Below are 19,842 nucleotides of genomic sequence, written 5' to 3'. Positions count from 1 at the left end.
ACACTGAGGCCTGATGGGTAGACCATAGTTGAACCACAGACACTTTCAGATGTTAAAGAGGAAATGAGATCAGCCAGGGTCAGCTAATGCCTGTTTGTGCAGACACACACCACCCGGAAAACAAAACAAGTCTGAAGAGGTGCGCATCATTCTCTGAATTCATGCAAAGTGGCAGTCAGAGAGTGAGGAAGTCATAAGAGCAGTGTCTCTTATCCAATTTGATTCATGTGGCGAGAGCTTTTTTGATGCTTTCGATAGTGTCAGTGTTAAGGACTGACAGACACACACATGACTTTTATCAGGATGCACACCATACTGACGCTGCCATCACCTCCTGTTCTCATAACAAACCACGGCTTTCAGAGAAAATGCTCTCTCACCGAAATGCACTACGAATTTATACCGCTGTGGGTGTTTGCAGGTAAGAACACAGACTGAAGAGATACTAAAATCTGATAGAGAATGAAGCACATGGAAACCACATCCTATACTCAGTACTGTATCTTCGTCTCACTCACTTGCTCGTTCGCTCTCTTGCATACTCAGCAGCTGAGCTCACCTCGTAACTATCGAGGTCAGAATGTGGCCTGCACAGCCGTAGACTGATAAAACCACAAGGTACTTGTAGTAGTTATTGCCACCTGACTTAAAGCAACATTGCATCCAGTATCTGCATTTAATTACTGACGTTCAAATTCATAAAGTCAACATACATACGTGTGACACGATTTAGGTCTATTAGAGAAGGTCAAGAGGTCACCATTAAACCTTCATAAAATTTTGACTTTACACACCTTGCTTAATTAAAAATGCACTCCATATAGGGCACTCCAAGTTTGGACAGTGTTGTCTAAACGAATCACAGCTGAAAGTGAAATGTGGTTTTCATGTGTTGACACTGGTATCAGAGAGTATAATGAAATTATGCGGTAATATGTTTCTTTCAGGCCCTTCCCAAAAAATTAAGTTGAAATTAATATAAAGGAATGATCCTTGCAGGTTTGTGGGACACATTCTGGGCTAATCAGCACTATTTACATGGCTATTTAAAATTACTAGCACTATAGTGAGTTTTAATGCACACACAGGACAATAAGTATTATTATTTATTAATATTATTAAAGAAAATTGCTTTAGCTTGGTTAAACCTGGCTTTTAGTTTCAAACTCACAAACTGAAAATGCAAGTTTGGCACTAGACTAGTGGGATTTTAGATAAAATAATTTGCATTTTGCCAAGATATCACCGTCATTCATTATATTAAAAGATTATACACAAAAGTAATTGCAAATTACAACACTGCATAATACAAAAATTTGGGGTCGAGTGGAAAAAACACAAGCTTAACTTATAAGGGAGGGGAGGGGAGGGGAGGGCAGGGTTTATAAAAGTGAAAGTGACCATGACGTGCTACTCAGACTTCACACAGAGCACGATGAACTTCATAAGCCCAGTCTATGGCGCGAGACAAAACTACAACGCATCTCGCGCGCGCACTTTTGTTTATGACGTCGCGCGCTCGAGTGTTGATGGAATGTAATAGTTAAAAGTCCGTTAAACTTAGAGCAACGTGGGTGGCGGGGTACGACCGCTGAGAAAATCGTGATGTGAGAGAATTGATTGTGATTGAGAGAGAGAGAGAGAGAGGGAGAGAGGGAGAGTGTGAGTGTCTCTCAACATGGATTCCCAAACATGCCACAATAGGCCTCCTGAACACGGCTACTGAAACTTCCTGTAGTTGGCGGGACAGTAACAACTTCACAAGTACATACTGGACAAGTGGATACATGTTACAAAACGAATACTTACGGCAAGTATGCTAACAGTGATTAAAGTGAATTCAAACTACTGGAAAGCATTCATCATAAAAGTAGGCGATCCAACACCTAAAGGGAAATTAGTGCGCAGCTCTGTATTATTAGGCTTCGCTGCAATTTACAAGCTTTAAGGCCTATATTAAAAGTGCCTAGAAGCAGGGCCGACTGTAAAGTGGTCTAGTTATAAACAAAGTAGTGAAAACTTTTATTAAATACCCCGGTGGAAAAGCGGGGCTTCCATTTTGAATGTGCCATGCTACTGGTTCAAAGCTCGCGCTTGAGCTGCACACAGCTGGCACGCGCAGAGTGCAAGGGGGAACATTTTGGGGGAGAAAACTCTTAACATTTTGTGGGGGACTCACAACATCGATTTCGACATATTTCAACGAACGACAAAAGTACAAGCTGCTGTTTTAAAGTAGTAGCCATTCAACAGGTTTAGTGCGTTTTGCGCTGACAGGACTGAAAGAAACAGTATTGAAGCGCTCATTACGTTTGAATGTAACTATTTAAAGTAAACCGCAAACTTGAGGACTTGCTAACATTAGAACTACTAGAATGGACACGCTGAGCTCGACTAATTGTATAGAGTAGACTATACTTTAGGTTATTTAAATGAATGGAAAATTAACCGCATTATTTATTAGTGAAAACTGCCTTTCAAGTTCAAGAGTTACAAATATATTAGATGAACCTGATAATGTAAAAATAGAAATCAGCAGTAAATCAGTTGGAATGTCAGAGTAATAAGCCCTGGAAAAACAGTCAACTTTTCTAAAAAGTAAGTAAAGTCAGTTGTCAGTTTACTAATATATCAGTTTTGACACTGAATGATACATAAGGCTGATGTAAAATCCTTACTTTTGCCATGCACTGGCTCAACAAACTCACAAGTCAAAGTTGTTGTGGCAGCACTTGATAATGAATGCCTGGTAACTTACCCGAGTCCCCCGGGGTTTTCATGGTGAAAGTTATCTGCCCCTAACACACAGCAAGCTGGGTTAAGTTGTCAGTTCAGCAGTGGTGAGACTCGGCCTCTCCCGCTCCCCCGTCTCCAAAAGGCCAAACTTTTGTCCAATGTTCAGCACTCTTGTTGCTCCCGTCCTACTATATCTGGCCTCTTTACACGATCCCTCCAAACCCCCCGAACGACAGCGCTGAGTTTGGAAAGCGGCTCAGTAACTGTTACTTCCACTGGCGCGACGGGACGGGGTGCAACTGAGTTCCGAAACAGCGCTTTCCCGTCTGTCCCGGGAGCGATCGATACAATCCCAACACGGCAGAGAAGCAGCACTCAGAGTCTCTCTGTTACATATGCGCGCTCTTGTGCCCAGTTGAGGATTTTCGCAACATTTTATCCTTGTGTTAGTTTGTCATCTGCTCTCCCGAGGCTCGCCATTCGCAGTATATCAGTCAGTTTCCCATTCTCTCTTTCACACCGACTTTTTTTTTTCCTTCCTCCACTCTCCCTAGTCTGAAACTACTCGCTGTCTCCTCCCCCCCATCTCTCTCTCTCTCTCTCTCTCTCTCTCTCTCTCTCTCTCGGGTGTCGTGTTTCGCTCGCTGCTGCCGCACGGGGCCGCCCACACGGTCGGGGGAAGGAGGGGAAAGGGGCGGGAGGGGTGCCCGGGCATTGGCTGAGTCACGCCCCCTCACCACGAGCGGGGCTGGCGTCACTGCAGCACGAGGCGTCGTTATGGAGACCGCCATAGCCACTGTCCGTGATGACATCACATCCGCGTCCTACGAGCTGCAGAGAACTTGAGAATCAGCGTCATCGTCCCAGTGAACGTCAGCAACAAGTGTTTTTCGAGTTAATTAGCCCTCTTAGTCTTTCATTTACTGATAATTGTCTACCCCCATCGAGAGGTAATAGTGCAATAATGATTTCCGGAATTTATCCCGCAAGATCAAAGACTGAACTCTTAGGGCCACTCATACATTTTCTATCAAAATAAAATGTCAAAAATGATGTATCATAATACAGATGTATTGTTTTATACGATGAATGACACACACAATGACACACACACACAAACACACACACACACACACACACACATATATATATATATATATATATATATTTATTTATACACAGATATATATATATACACACACACATATACAGCTATAGGCTCTATATATACATATCTATATATACACACACGCACACATATATATATAATTTCATGAATATCATTCATTTTGACGTGAATCAAGACGTTTTATTAAGAGGGTTATTTCTACATTTGACCTGAATACAAATTTTCATAAGATCAGTGATGATATTATTTTTTTTAAAGATCTCGACACAGTCATAAGGGATCCTTTTCTCGCCACACTTACTTTGATTTGCCGCATAAAGAGTTTTTTAATCGTTTTTTAAAACAAAATTGGTCCACACACTGAAAAATATGTAATCATAGAAGTGTGTTCAAGTCATTTTCTGTTTAAATTTACATTAATAAAATATATATTATAACATGTATATTTATATCTACCCTATACCTTTATACTATATATAGATAGATATAGATATATAGATAACAGCTTAATAGATACAGGTAAAGAACGAGCCATAAACATTTTCAGAATAAATTCATGAAATTGGACATTTCATCCATGGTTCCCAGGAATGGCTGTTTAAAATCTATAGGCTACTGGGAAGATGAGAAGTATTAAAGGGTTAGTTCACCCAAAAATTAAAATTGTCATCATTTACTCACCCCCAAGTCGTCCCAAACCCGTAAGACTTACATTAATCTTCAGAACACAAATTAAGATATATTTAATGAAATCTGAGAACTTTCTGTCCCTCCACTGACAGCTATGCAAGTACCACTTTGACGCTTCAAAAAGTTCATAAAGAGATTGTAAAACTAATCCATATGAATTGAGTGGTTTAGTCTAAATTTTCTGAAGAGACACATTCATATGGATTAGTTTTACGAACTTATGAACTTATGCTCTTTATGAACTTTTATAAGCGTCAAAGTGGTATTTGCGTAGTTGTCAATGGAGGGACAGAAATTTCTCAGATTTCATTAAATATATCTTAATTTGTGTTCCAAAGATGAACAAAAGTCTTATGGGTTTGGAATGACATGAGGGTGAGTAATTAATGACAGAATTTAAATTTTTTGGGTGAACTGTCCCTTTAAATATTCAATCAGAAACACATAACATGACCTTCCTAATTTTCTTCCTCTATTTTCTTTTCAATGGTTAGATGAAGATTACCAGTAACACAGAATTGCATGACCTATTGACCACAATCCATTGAATTCTGCTGGCACGTGCATAAGTATGAGAGAGGATGAGAATATTGCAGTGGCACTGCCAGTGTGAGAAAGTGTGTATGTTTGTTTCCTGTATGATTTGAATGTGATCCATCTGCTCAAGCATATACATCCTGTTTTAAAGCTGAGCACCTGAACCATAAAAGGACCCCCTTCCCTCCCTCATGAAAAGTTTTTGAGTAAATGTGGTGTCTCTCATGAGCAGTGTAGCATGTCTCCTGTTCTAGATTAGCACATCCTACTGCTAGAAAACAAGGGACTGAGGAGGGTTGGCACAAAATATATTTAAAGTTGCCCCATGAAATATGACGTATATTAATATTATATTCCTATTTTTTTTAGTCATTTTGAGAAAAAACATAAAATATATATATATAGATCAGATGACCAGCCATATTCTTCTCACCTAATTGCAGTAATCCCCATCATTAGACACTTTTTTTTTTTTTTTTACAGAATTCATTTATAATGGCTAATTGTGAATAATCTTTAATAATGTTGCTTTTCATGATTCTGCATTTTTTCCACTAGGCGTCACTATAAATCAAAGATGACTGTCATATCAGCCAGGCCAACATAAAATATTTGTGAGAATAACACACTGCTGCATGGGTTGGATTATTGTTTTTTTTATTATTGTTTTTTTTTTTTAGCAATTCATCAAATTAGTGATGGAAAGGTAAAGAGAAGACTGACATGATGGCCTGTGTTTTATGAGCCTTAACCTGATAATTTGCCCTTTCCTTTGAGAGGAAACCGCTGTTACTGAGCTTTGAGCTGTTACGAGTGTTGTAGTGGTTCTCATGATTGTGCTTCTTGTTGTTATTTGTGCTAGTCAGGCTGTAGAGTGTCAGCAGGCATTTCTGGTCACAGGAAACAGACGTACCTCAGATAAGCATCTCTGCTCCATAATGTTGCTGCTGTAGTCCGTGTGAACGTGTGTGTGTGTGTGTGTGTGTGTGTGTGTGTGTGTGTGTGTGTGTGTGTGTGTGTGTGTGTGTGTGTGTGTGTGTGTGTTTTGGAAATATCCAGTGCTGTCACATCTGTCCGAGACACCCCGTTTTCTTTCCCCTAGGAAAGAAAACAAGAGCAGTTACTGGGATGGGCAATTTCCTTTGGCCACAGAGACAATAAATACAGTCTATTTCATTTTCTCTGTCTCACACTCTTCTACTTCTCTCTTCACCTGTCTACCTCTGTTTCTGAGTTTGCTGAAATGTCTTCAACAGCATTTGCACGTTGAAGGGAGTTTAAAAAAAGATGAAGGAGGGATGCTCATATCATTGATAAAATACACTGTAAAAAAATTGCTGTAGTTATGCAGCTGTTTGCCAGTAACTTACTGTAGATTTAAATCGATGTTATTTACTGGCAACAGTTTGCTCAAAGTTAAATGAACATTAAACATTAACAAGTCTTTGTCTTTACAGAATAAAACTATAAAATAACAACCTAGTGCAAAGCATTCTGGGAACCAGAAATCTTCATCAACCTTTTTCTGTTTTTTTTCCTTCAGATTTTGGTTCCCAGAATGCTTTGCATGAGGATGTTATTTTAGTTTTATTCTGTAAAGATAAAGACTTGTTAATGTTTAATGTTCATTTAACTTTGAACAAACTGTTGCCAGTAAATAACATCATTTTAAATCTACAGTAAGTTACTGGCAAGCAGCTGCCAATAATACTGTAATTTCTACAGATTTTTTTTTACAGTGTAGGGAAGTTAAACACGAAAACAAACAAAATCTTATCTCTCTGCCAAAGCACAATACATCCTATTCATCCTTGTACTGTACCTTCACTTGTATTATTCATCCACCGTTATTTAACACCATCAACCTTCTCTTCCTCCACGTCCTCCGCTCTCCTAAATATCTTTGTTTCAAATCTGTTACAGTAAACTCACGGTAATCAGTTTCTCAGAAAGGTTCCTTACTCTTCTCGTTCTCATATGTTATGTGTTTATGTATTGACACACAACTTGCCTTCACCTCCGCAGTTGTGTTTATGTTACCAACAGCACTTTCACCAAGTCTACCGGCTTCCACAAACATGGAAAAAGCTGGAGTGACTGGAGAAACATTTAGCGCAATAGTCAAAAGTTTGGATTCACCTACTCTATTGTATATTTGTGCTACTGCGTGGAAGCCGTTTCCGCCTCAGCGTAAACATTATTTTTAAAGAATTGATTAATCTTAATGTAATTTCTACATTTACTAATACATTTTTTTAAATTAAAAGTTGTATTTGTTAAAGTCCCCCTGTGGTGAAAATCAAGCTTTTAATGTTGTTTATATGTCTATGTGGTGTTTTTAACATGCTTTAAAGACAAACCATGTGCAACTGCATAAGACACCATTGCTGAGTATTTTCTCCTTAAAACTGCAGTGAAACAAAGGCAGTCTCAAAAACACGGTTTGAAATCGCTGGTGTTTCTGACGTCACAAACTACCTTGTAACCAATCATGTCAACGTGTGATCACAAGTGTATCTCTGAGCTGGTGCGAGTGAGTGGAGGCGGGGCTAATTTGCATATTCATAGAACCGCGTATACTAAATGAGGCAAGAGTGTAGAGTTACATTCAAATTATTTTAAGGCACGAAGACTTTTTTTCAAGGAAAAAAAAAACCGCTTAAATATGTCATTTTGGTGATAAAAGATGAGTTTTAAGGGATAAAATTATGGACCTAAGCTAACATGAACTAACAATGAACAATTGTATTTTTTATTAATTAACATTAACAAAGATGAATAAATACTGTAATAAATGAATTGCTCATTGTTAGTTAATTTTAGTTAATGTATTAACTAATGATAACTAATGGGACCTTATTGTAAAGTGTTTATTAAGTTTAAAATAAGAAATAATGCTAGATATGGCAACATGTTCTGTGAAATGGCCTTGTCAGTGTTTTTTCATTGTTTAATGTAATGCTGTGATTTTCTCTCATGTGACTCAGTTGCAGCATTATAGGGGAACCCCCCCTCTTCTGTTACCCCACGCCACCAGCTCAATTTCCCTGTTGTTCTTTATGAGATGATCAGCATTTAAAATCGGAGTGACAGACAGATGCTGGAGTGATACAGTGCTTTCCAACACCCTTGCACCGTTCAGCCGCTCTTCCTCCCTCTATTTTGCTGCTAATGAAGGTACATTCTCACAATACTAAGTCATGTCCCGAGTGACACCGCTTGTTCTCAGAAATTAGAGCTCTGAGTACAGAGGTGTTTAAAAATATACATACTAGCATTGCACACTCATAAGACCCATGAGTGCTTTTGCACTATCAAGGTAGATGGTAAAAGAGAGAGTACTCTGTTTAAGAGGGCCTCATTGTTACTCTTTATCTTTTGGCCTCCTAGTGGAGTGAAGCACACAAATGTAATGGATCTGTCAGACTGAGCAAGAGAGAGTGAAGTGATTCCTCAAAAACAAGGGATGGAAGGAGAGACCAACGCTTTAAAAATTAGATTGGTAGAATTAAATTCACGAAATAGAAAACTTAAAAAAAAACAATTAATGTTTAATTATGAAAAATGTTTTGTTTTGTTTTTCTGTGGGAAGAACAAATGTCAAATTCTATTTAAGTATACTGGACATTTAGATCACATAAAATATTGAATATAATTTTTTTTAATCAATGTTGCATAATTGAAATTGAAAAATTACTAAAAATGAAGTATAATCTGACTAAAATAATTAATAATATATGTTTAATATCATCATTTTTTAACATAATATTGTCATTAAATGAGTGATGAACAACATGTATATAATGTTTTTTATGAAGCAGCTTACACATTAAAGGGGTGGTATAATGCCCTTTTCACAAGGTCACCAGAGTGTGACCAGAGTGTGTATGTGAAGTTTTAGCTCAAAATACCCCACAGATATTTTTATATAGCATGTTAAAATTGTCACTTATTAAGGGTGAGCAAAAACACACGGTTTTTGTGTGTATGTCCCTTTAAATGCAAATGAGCTGCTGCTTCCAGCACAGAGGGCGGAGCTTCAAGAGCTTGTTCTTAGCAGCTTTGATTACCTCACACAGACATGCACTGAAAATTTCACAAACTTTTAGCTTTTTATGTTTAAACAAACATGGAGAGACTCAAGAAGAAGTGACAACATGTAGACAAAACTTCTGAATGGTTAGTTGATGAATTTATGTAGCTTATGTGTAGTTCTAGTCATCTTAGTTCTAGTTCTAGTTACCTTCTAGTCATTGATTAGCATATTCTGTCTTGATAATCTATAAATCGTGTTCCGGGGGCGGGGTTTATGTAAATTCTATGGTTTGTGATGTTTGCTTTGAACTTTGAGTGTCGTAACTTTGCAGATGTTGTTTATGCTCAAACAGCAACATTACACACTAACTAAAGTTAGAAAAGTGAAATCATAATCAACCACCCCTTTAATGTTAGACTCGTGATTATTTCACCATGCAATGTGTGTAATATTTTACTGTAAAATGAAATGCTGCTCAGTGAGTGCAAATGTCGAGTACATTGGACATTCACATTGTTGCATGAAAAAAAAAACGATATATTTTTTAGCATTTTATTTAAATTTCATAGTAGTAATTTTCCATAATGACGAATGTAGAAAATGTGGGATAAAACAAAAATCTTATTTTTACATGCTGCCATGTCAGAGTGTATGCTGAACCAAAAATGACCAAATTAAATAATATTATATAAGAATTGTGTAGAAACAGAAAGAAACATATGTTGCCATATGGCCAGAATATTTTATTTAATTTGTCCTGAATGTTATTAGACAAGAAGGCATTTCTGCTGGAGACTTAGCCATATGTGTACTGATGATCACAGATGAAGAATTACAATTTGAAAATGTACAAGAAAAACTAAACTGTTTTAGATGGGCCTTTCTGCTTGCGTTTCTCTATCTGTGTGTCTGTGTGAGAGTGAAAGGACGAGAGAGAGCATATCAATGGGCTCTGTCATCAAAGAACATGTTTATTTTCAAGTTTGGCGCTCCAACTGTCAGGAATCTCATCATCTCCCTTTAGTGCCCCTCCTCTCTCTTCTCTGTATTCTTCCCTCAGTCTTTAGGGTCATGTTCCATAGTTTAAAGCGCTTTTTGTCTGCTCACCACTATAACAGAACTGACAATCCCTCTCTCCCACTCTCCCTCTCTCTCCATCTCCCTCTCTTTCTCTCAGCTGGCTTTCACACAAGAGTAATAGGATTACCACACACTGCTCTGCCAAGGACAGAGACTGGAGGGGGAGACAGGAGGACAGGTTAAAGAGGGGGATGAAGAGAGAAAGAGAGAGAGGAGCGGGAAATGAAAGAGTACAAGCTGAAGAACAGAATGCGATGTCGGTGCACACCCACCCTGAAGCCCCTCAGAGTAACAGGCCTGTGATATTTGAGCAGTGAGAGAGAGGTATGTCTTGCACTATGTCAGTTGCTATATTAAGCACACAGTGTGTGTTGATAGTGTCTCCAGTATCTTGCTTAGGATCAAACTCTTCCTATTGGCACAGTTCACTGTTTCCACTATCACTTGTCTCTCTGAAGCTTCCATACCTTCATTCCCGCGAAATGGATCTGTATCCGGTACAGCTGTCATTTCAGAGGCGTGGAGCTAATCTGAGGTCCGATTTAGCAGCATGACAGGCCTAAACTGGGGTCACGACAGGGCTGCTACTCACTGCTGCCGATGGTATGCCAGCTGCTGAACTTCATGTAACTCAAGCTCTCAAATCACTACACGACATACCACAGATAACAGAAATGGACTTCTGTTTTACACATGCATCAGATTCATATCAAATATCTGAAGAACTTGCTGTAAGCTGTTTTTTAGGATATTAAAGTGGTCATCGGATGCAAAATACACTTTTATATGGTGTTTGCGTATAAATGTGTCTTTGCTGTGTGTGGACACAACCACCATACAATGAAAGAAATCCATTCACTCCTTATTTTTTAATCCTCAAAAAGCCTAAACACTCTCAAGAATCAAGCCGTTTGGATTCGCTGAACAATACGGACTGTCCCGTATTAGCATATTTCTGCCCTCAGCCATTTTGTATACTGTCTGCCAAGGCAGCACTTTACATGTCTTGTGTCAACATGCCCCACTGAAGAGAGGGTGGGGTGAGCAGTTGCTCATTATCATTTAAAGAGACATGCACCGAAACGGGTCGCTGTGAACATAGCTGTTTTTGAGGAGGTAAAAAGGCTGTTGTTTTACTCAACCATTCAGGAATTTTAACCATTCAAAGTATGTTACAAACTTTACATGAAGACCCTAAAGAATCATACCCAACTTGTGGAAAATGGGCATCCGATGACCCCTTTAAGCATGTCTCTATACACCAGCGTTTTGCACCATTCAGAATTGAATTTGATTTGAGGCGCACAACAGGTTATGGAATTGAAATTGAATGTAAGGAAGTAGAATTGAAATTAATTGAAATTTAAAGACATTCATGTCATTTTTAACTAGAAAAGAACTGCATTTGCCAAAATGCATTACCTGTTTTGTAATTCTCTGAGTTGCAAATACAAGATGAAATTTGGGTGGCGCACCCTTTTATATGGTTGTTTTTGAGGGGCTCTGTGCCGCATCCCTTTTCACCTACAGTAACCAAACTTCATACACTTATAGATCTCTTCGAGCCAAACAAGCACTCATAGTCATAGTCATATGCCAGCTCAACAGGAAGGCAACTAATTTATGGCAAGAAAAGGGAAGAAGTGTGTTATAACTTTTGCATACATTGACTGATTTTGATGAAACCTCAGCTGTGTGTTCATTGTAGGAGGCTGATCACATGGATGTGACTATTGTGAGTCAGTGATAGTGCCACCAACTGGCAGAAGGTGGATTGCTTGCAGCTATGTTTCTGTTTTGGTTTAGTTTTCATTCTGTTCCCTGTTCTGCTTTGCCTGATTTCTGTTTGCTAGTTAGTTTCCTTAGTGACTGATTACATTCACCTGTGGTTCATTTAGTTCCCTCTTTAACTGTGTATTTCAGCCTCACTGTATTTAAGCCTGTGTATTGTTTCCTCAATTCTTTGTTCGGTAACGTTTGTGTGGTAATGTTAAAGTAAAGACTTTGTTATTGAATTTCCTGCATCTTGCGATCATTGCAGCACCAATACATGACACAACCTTTTTGTTTTTTTAGGTAAATTTGGGGGTTTGACTTTGTTCCACAAAAAAAAAAAAAAAAACTGCATACTGGAATAGAACAACATGAGGGTGAGTAAATAACGATTTATTTTATGTTCATTTTTGATTGATCCTTTCCTCTAATAGCATTTCCTGAGCTGCAAGAACTGTTGATAAACCTTTTCTGATCATTTAAAATCCGTTCAGCATTTAGTCACATCAAGCTACTACCTAAAAACAAAATATGACTATTAATCTATTGACTTTAAGAGGTATGTGAAGCTGAAGAGTTTAGACATTAGACATTTCTGCTGTAACATGCAATGACAGATGTACATTATTCTTTCTGTGTGTGGGCAAATCACAAAGATAGGAAATCTGTGTAGGTACCAAATTCATACTGTGGGCACTAGATGTTCCTAATGACTCACCAAGTCCATGTGTAATGTGGGACACCCCCATATTTTCTCAGATTTGTGTATTTTTGCGTTTCATGCTCTTAGGATCTGTATTAACTGACAAGAGGTGGTGGTGTGTTCAAGATAGATGGCAGTAACACAAAACTCCCCAGTTCAAACTCAGGAAGGGATGATCTATGAAGTTTACCAGTGTATTTAGAGTCCATTGTCTAATGTTCACATCACCAAATACGCTACTAGCATCTACAGAAGCGGCAGCCAATAACCATAAGCATTGTCTCTAACATTTAGTGAAACACTGCGGGTCATGTAATTTAAACATGGTAAATTACAGTGAGGGGGCGATCCGCACCATATATAATTAAAACACTTTTTATAGAAAACTATTATGATGAGTACATTTTTACTCTTATGAGAGTGTACACCATTCAAATGAATCTTCACATAAACATAATTTATTTTTTAATGTGTAAAACTGTTCAAATTAACATAAAATGATGCTGTAGGATTTCCAGTCAGGCACTGAACAGATTTCAGATAATGGGATCCATCAAAGGTCACACAGAGAAATTACCATTGAGATTTGCAGGTTTTGTGGACGTCATTAAAGGTTACCTTGTAAATGCTGTATTAAGCAGTCGACGCTGTTTGTTTCTGCTAAATTTGCTTCATGAAACCCTGTCATAAATCATTTGGGAGGTTTTGAATGTTCTGCTATGCCTAAATCATGAGCACACAATCATTCCTCACAAAGGTCACAGGTTTGACTAATAGAGCTAATCACTGACCATTTGTGTGTTCAGACCGAATGACAATGGCTGCTTAAGAGTCGTGTCATGTGTTGAATAGTTTTCGACGCTTTGTTTGCTCTGTTCAGGTGCGGCAGCTCAGGGCAGGGTGTGAAAACAGGTAGAGGAAGGGAATTTCCTCGTCTGTGTGAGAATGTCCTCCAAACCACTGAACGTCTTCTGGCATCAGATGAGTTCCACGCTGACATCTGCATTTGTTTAGGTTTTAATCACTGTCGCAGGGTTTCATAACAAAGATACAGTGTTATTGGTTGATAATCTAACATAAACAAAAGAGCATATGCTCCAGCTCCATGTTTGTGGAATTTACTGTGCTCCTGTTACACACCTGAAATGCCACCATCATCTGTTCCATCTTGGACCACTGTTACACACTCATGCAAACACACACCTGTGGCACTGAAGCAACAGATTGGCCACCTGTCTGTGTGAGTGGGCGGGTACAGACTGAGGCAGATTGTGAGTGGGAGCAGAGATGACTGACGCGTCCTGTGACCAATCTGTACCCATCTCACGGCTTCTGCAGACTGATTAGCTGTTGGCGTTCTCAATGGAAATCCGCAATTTGAAAATGCCAAAAACTTTTAGAGCCTATCACCTGAACAGTAAGGCTGGGCTTCACAGGATTAGGCCTTAGTTCAATTACGGCATTTAAGTAGCTTTAATAAACGTGCCTTAGAAAAAAGCAATACTGGTGTCCATCTTGAGACAAAACAGTGGCACTGACATATTTTAAGATATGTCCGTGCAAGTTGCTTTTGGTTAAAACAGCTCAAACGTGCATTTTAGTCTGGGACTAGGCTTAAAGGGTTAGTTCACCCCAAAATGAAAAATAGTGAGCCTACGTTCTGACGTTGTGCTGCGCTGTTACACTACGTGAACTCACTCAGAGGCCCACACAGAAGAAAATGAATAGCTGAATAAAATCGTTATTTTTGTTTGTTTTTTGCGCACAAAAAGTATTCTCGTCGCTTGATAAACTTATGGTTGAGCCACTGTAGTCACTTGGACTATTTTAAACATTGTCTTTACTAACTTTTCTGGGCCGGCAAGTTTCAATAACATAGAAGCCTATGGAGGAGTGAGCCAGCTCTCAGATTTAATCAAAAATATCTTAATTTGTGTTCCGAAGATGAACGAAAGTCTTACGGGGTTGGAACAACATGAGGGTGAGTAATTACTGACAGAATTTTCATTTTTGGGTGAACTAACCCTTTAAGCCTCGTCTGTGAAACCGGGGGTAAATGTCGTGACTAATCAATAGAGTGGAACAACTTTTTCAGCAGCCTTGGTTCTGGAAGTATTTTTCCTATTCATTTTAACTTAAGACAGTCTTTATTAAAGAGTTAAAAAGCCAGGAACCAAACAAACCAGCAACAAGATGAATCATATTACAGATTTTGATTTGAAGCAAAAAAACAACAACAACAACTACAATCCCATGGCCATGAAGCATTGCTAATGATATCAAAATAAATGGTGGAGATATAAAACTACTGATTTAAAGATGTTGATTATGTATATAGAAAGAATATATTTTAAGTTTATTGCAACAAAAAAACATTTCTTGTACATTTATTGCATGTCTACTGTCAGATGCTAATTTCACAAAAAGTCAGTGAGTTTGCAGGTATGAAATTTACATTTGAATGCGGGAGGGACATTTGATCATGTAGCTGAGCTTTAGCTTTGTTAATAAAGTTAAGCTTTGGTTGATGTTAACTTAATGTTCTTATTTTTTTCAGTAGCAGATGTGAGGACATGAAAATCTTAAGGTGAGATTTTTAATCGTCTACAGTGGAGAGTAGAACATGAGTAAAGGACAAGCTGTCTGGCAAAGACCAGATGTCCCATGAGTCAGATGAGCAAATGAGAGCTGTGAAAAGTGGAAAAAGAGGGAGAAATAGAGAAACTAACAGATCTAGAGAGAGTGAAAGAAGGAAGGGGAAGAGAAGGTGACTAAGTTGAGGCACCATGTGGAGGCAGAAGCTCCTACGGATGATTCATTCGTGTGAATGAGAAGAGTATGTGGCTGTTGCTGCCACCCAGCGGCCAAAGGCGGAGAGACAGCATCACAGTCCTACAGATCGTTGTCACACATCGATTAAATGAACTCACAAGAAAAAGACAACATTTTCATGCACTGTTTTTTTCTCTACCGTTTTTATTCAGATGAGTGAAACACTTCCAGTTACAAAAATGACTTTAAATGAACAACACTGTACAATGAACAAGCGAGTTATTTGTCAACTATTTTTTTGGTTTCAGAGATAATTACACCGAAAGGCTAACCTGTCACCATAAGGAGGAAAAGAGACACGGAGGACAGAAGAGAAGAAAAAGGAATTGCTCAACTCAAAGGAGAAAAACTAAGGATGGAAAGGGTAAAAACATGGCAACGCACATCAACAAGCAAAAGAGACGTACTACACGTTCACGCACATATCCACACTGCCAAATAACCGCATATCTGTTCCGTTTTAGAGTGTAAAATACGTTCACGCGCACATGAACATGTACGCACAGAAAATGACGCAATCACGCGCTATCAATTACGCAGATTGAGCAGTGAACGTGAAATCAGGGAGAAGATTCAGGGGACAGATCAACATCACTAACCCCCCCCCAAAAATAATCAAAAAAGATTCACATACATACTAAGTATTTTCTTTAAGATCATCGTTATCATCATAAGGATTTGTCCCTAAATAATGAATAATTAAAAATATACATTTCATCATTATCTTCATGTTACTTTGGATAGTTGAGGTTTTACCTTCAGAAACTGGGTTGCTAGGTGACCAGGGAAAGAGACAAAAGAAAACAGCTGAGGATGTGTTAGTGTAGCTCTTTGGTTTAACTAGATGTGTTTAAGTTCTTTGCTATTTAAAAAAAAAAAAAAATCTTTTCAAACACCTTTGGACTGAAGCTGGTATTTTTATTTTATTTTATTTTTTATGTATAATATATAGACAGAGATAAATCAGAGAGTGAAGTGAGAAGGAAAAGACTCGCAGACTTGCAGTTCTCTTGGTCAGGTCTTTCCAAATGCTATGATTTTTTTCTTTTTCACCCATATCCGATTGTTACTAATTAATAAAGTGAAAACCGATGCGAATCAAACTCAAGGATTGTGTACAGACTTTAGGGAGCGTGTGTGTTGTGTTCGGACCTCGACTGGCGTGTTGCTTTGGTATCATTCTCTGGAGATTCACGCCACTGAGAGACTTTTACACTTTGAACACGGTCCCTTACGCTGCTGTTATTACTTGCATATCAACGTGAAGTTTTGACTAACGGTAAGAACTAAAGCTATAGAAAATATAAAGCAAGATTGAAAGCTTTCTCCTTATATTCCTCTTCAACATCTCCTGTGTTTTAAGACATAATATTTGTCACCTAGCAACAACAGTCACCGCCCGCTCTCAGTCACCTATCTTATATACATACATGCACATTAAGTGTGTGTATATATTATAAAGGTGTGTGTATGTGTCCTGCCCTGTGTTTGGTGACTGGAAAAGTGGTCCCAAGGGACGAGGGAGAGTGAACATGGCAGAGCATCAATCTTATAATTAAGTTCTTTGAGTGCTTTCATCTTCATCCCTGGAGTCGGTTGCATAAACTGACTAGTTTTACAAGTAAAGCCCAATTTATACTTCTGCATCGAGTGTACGGAGGAGGTACGGCGTAGCCTACACATAGTCGTGTACCCTCTGCCATACCCTAACGCGCACATCCCCAAAAATGTAGGCTAACTACACATAGCCACGTCGCAGACGCAAGATCTGTGATTGGTCGGCTTGGTAGCATCGCATTTCCTCCTATGCATTTCCGGCGTGTTCTTCTGCGCCGCCATTTTTAAGTTCAGTGAAGAATATGGAGAACATGGACATTGACCAAGTGAGCGAGCGATTAATTGAAGAGGTGCGAAAATACAGGCATCTGTATTACTCATCTTCAGCCGAATACAAACACTGCCAGATGGCAGCGAATTCGTGGAGAGAGATTTCCTCCAACGTTGTTTTGGAGGTAGCGGAATGTATGAAGCGATGGAAGAACTCCAGGAACAAGTACGTTCGCCTCCGTAAAAAAACTTGCCACAAGGAGTGGGGACCCAGGCGGGAAAAAAGACCTGCCGTTTAATTTCTTCCTGTCTTGGCGGGCACCCCATGTGAAACACCGGGTTAACACAGAAGTATAATGCTCATGACAGCGTCAGCTATGTGCCTAGCCTACGACAAACACTCGACGCAGAAGCATAAATTGGCCTTTAGTCATTACATTTTTCTCTTCAAGACTGTTCATAACTTTTGTTAAGTCAGTTACATAAAAATGTAGATTGGTCTAATTTGATACCGAACAGTAAGACTGATTACCCCTAACTTAACTGCTAGTTGGTCACTAGTTCTTAAGACACAGTCTTAACATAATGGCTATGTTTATACAACTGGCCCCTGCTGATCTTTCATCTAAACATTCCCTGGCCAATCCGAACACGCGTCTCCGGCCCCTACAGACGGATGGAGCCCGCTTCTCCGTTTTAAAACATTCATCTATTTGGTTTGTTGTTAAGAGAGTGAGGTATATGAGGAACTATCTCTCTTCTACACCTCCATAGCCAGGAGACAGAACAACAGACACGCTAAAAAATAAATACAAAAAGCAGGAATAGAAGTAGGACAAAGAGGAGGAGGAGTGAGGCAGAGAGGAAGATGGAGCACTGATACATTTCCGCTATCATACAATACATACATTTTGCTGTATTTTCTCTCCAGGAACCCCAAATGCCCCCATCTTTTCTCTCCTAAAGTTTTTGGTTTTGTAGCTGTTTAAAGCTTTCAGGTCAAGGCTCACAGCAGCACTGCGCTCAACGCCATCACACACACATACACACACACACACGGTAGCCATCACGACAGTAACCATAGCAACACGATCGGTAACATCAGCAGTGGTGAGACAGGTACTGTACGTTCATACACAATGCAGGTTCCTACAGAACCGTATCCCTTCTGAGCCATGGCAGTGCGTGCTTTTACTCTGGAAGGTTACTTCAGCGTTGAATGAATACTACCGAAACATTTGAGCAGAAGAACCACAGTGCTGCTTTTTCCCCTGATAGGTTTCCCTCCACAGGCTCTGTCCAGTAAGGAACAGCTAAGAGGTCGAGAAGACAAGTGTCTGCCCCTACACTGTCGATTAGTGGCCGGTCCAATCGGACCGACGGTTGCATTTGTCGATGGATTTGGTTTGAAAGGTCGCCTTGGCAAAGGAAGTTTACATTTTGAATACAATCTGGTGCCTCAAACACACCCACTACAAAACAGCATTTGGAATATATTAAATAAATAATAATAATATTAATAATAAAAAAGGTCTGTTAAGAAAATTCACAAACGAGCAAGAGGAGGATAAATAACAAAATCAATTTCTTTAAAACGGGGATGGAAGAAAACAGAAAAACCCAAAAGAGAGATAGTGTGAATTTTTGGTCTAAGTAAATATCAACATTTTTTTTATCTTTTCACATTGTTTTCTTCCATACATAAGCAATTAGTAAGCATTATAACATAGATCATTTACTACAAAATCTAGAGAAGCACTAACTGACCCATTCGGACTATACAGTAACGTAGAGAACTGAGTTCATGTATCTATCCATCGTTGAACCTGCAGCGCTCACCGACTACAGGTTTCAGCACGATATAAATACAACGGTAAGGTGGATGAGATCATGTGAATAGTTGTGTATGGGATATTTGGTTCTCTTTAAAGCTTGTTTATACTTGACTTTGGTTCTTTGGATGTACTTGAGCGTGTTTATCCTGGTTTCTTGTCTGTTGAACTGATTTCACAGTATTGTTTCAACCACCTGATTAGAGTCTCTAACACAACTAGATAGGAACAAGTAAGGAACGTAAAAAAATGAGATTTCCGCAAATACGTGAATTCCTTTTTCCCAAATGAAAGCACACAAATCTACACACACAGCTGAGAAAAGCCCCACAAAACAGACAGACAGAACAAAAGAAACAACCCTCCCAACCCCCAAACGAACCCGAAACATCTTCATCTTCAGATGAGTCCAGTGAGGTCATCAAAGATCCCGCCACCCAGGACCAGAAAGAGTTTGAATGACAGGAGGCGGAGCCAGATCCCTTGCTACATGGTTCTGGGTGACCTCGGTCCAGAGATGCATGAAGGGATGCTGTTTTTTTTTCTGTACAGTGACTCGTTTTGCTCCTCGATTTGTTTTTTGGCTTGGTTTGTTTTTGGTTTTCCTTTCTGGGAAGTTTGGCTGGCTGTGAAGTTTCACTTCATTTTTTGGCTTGTAGAAGAAGCA

General features: G+C 39.0%; 1 protein-coding gene and 1 long non-coding RNA gene across 2 annotated transcripts in view; one reads left to right on the top strand and one right to left on the bottom strand.

Moving 5' to 3' along the window:
- Positions 1-3,345, bottom strand: part of erfl3 (Ets2 repressor factor like 3) — a 46,496-nt gene extending 43,151 nt beyond the window's left edge. Inside the window, exon 1 of the mRNA XM_084088702.1 lies at positions 2,759-3,345. Within this exon, the coding sequence (XP_083944828.1) occupies positions 2,759-2,780 (22 nt within the window). The 5' untranslated portion in view covers positions 2,781-3,345. The remainder of the gene's footprint in view (positions 1-2,758) is intronic.
- Positions 3,346-10,343: 6,998 nt separating this feature from the next.
- On the top strand, positions 10,344-15,218 carry LOC311067200. Its single transcript, XR_014603190.1, has 4 exons — positions 10,344-10,532; positions 10,667-10,811; positions 12,285-12,358; positions 13,565-15,218. It is a non-coding gene; the product is annotated as an uncharacterized lncRNA (long non-coding RNA).
- The last annotated feature ends 4,624 nt before the right edge of the window (positions 15,219-19,842 follow it).

This window comes from Abramis brama (genome assembly GCF_963993115.1).
Source record: "Abramis brama genome assembly, chromosome: 17".
Lineage (NCBI taxonomy): Eukaryota > Metazoa > Chordata > Actinopteri > Cypriniformes > Leuciscidae > Abramis > Abramis brama.
The sequence above is the reverse complement of the archived record's forward strand: the minus strand, read 5'-3'. Positions and strand labels throughout refer to the sequence as shown.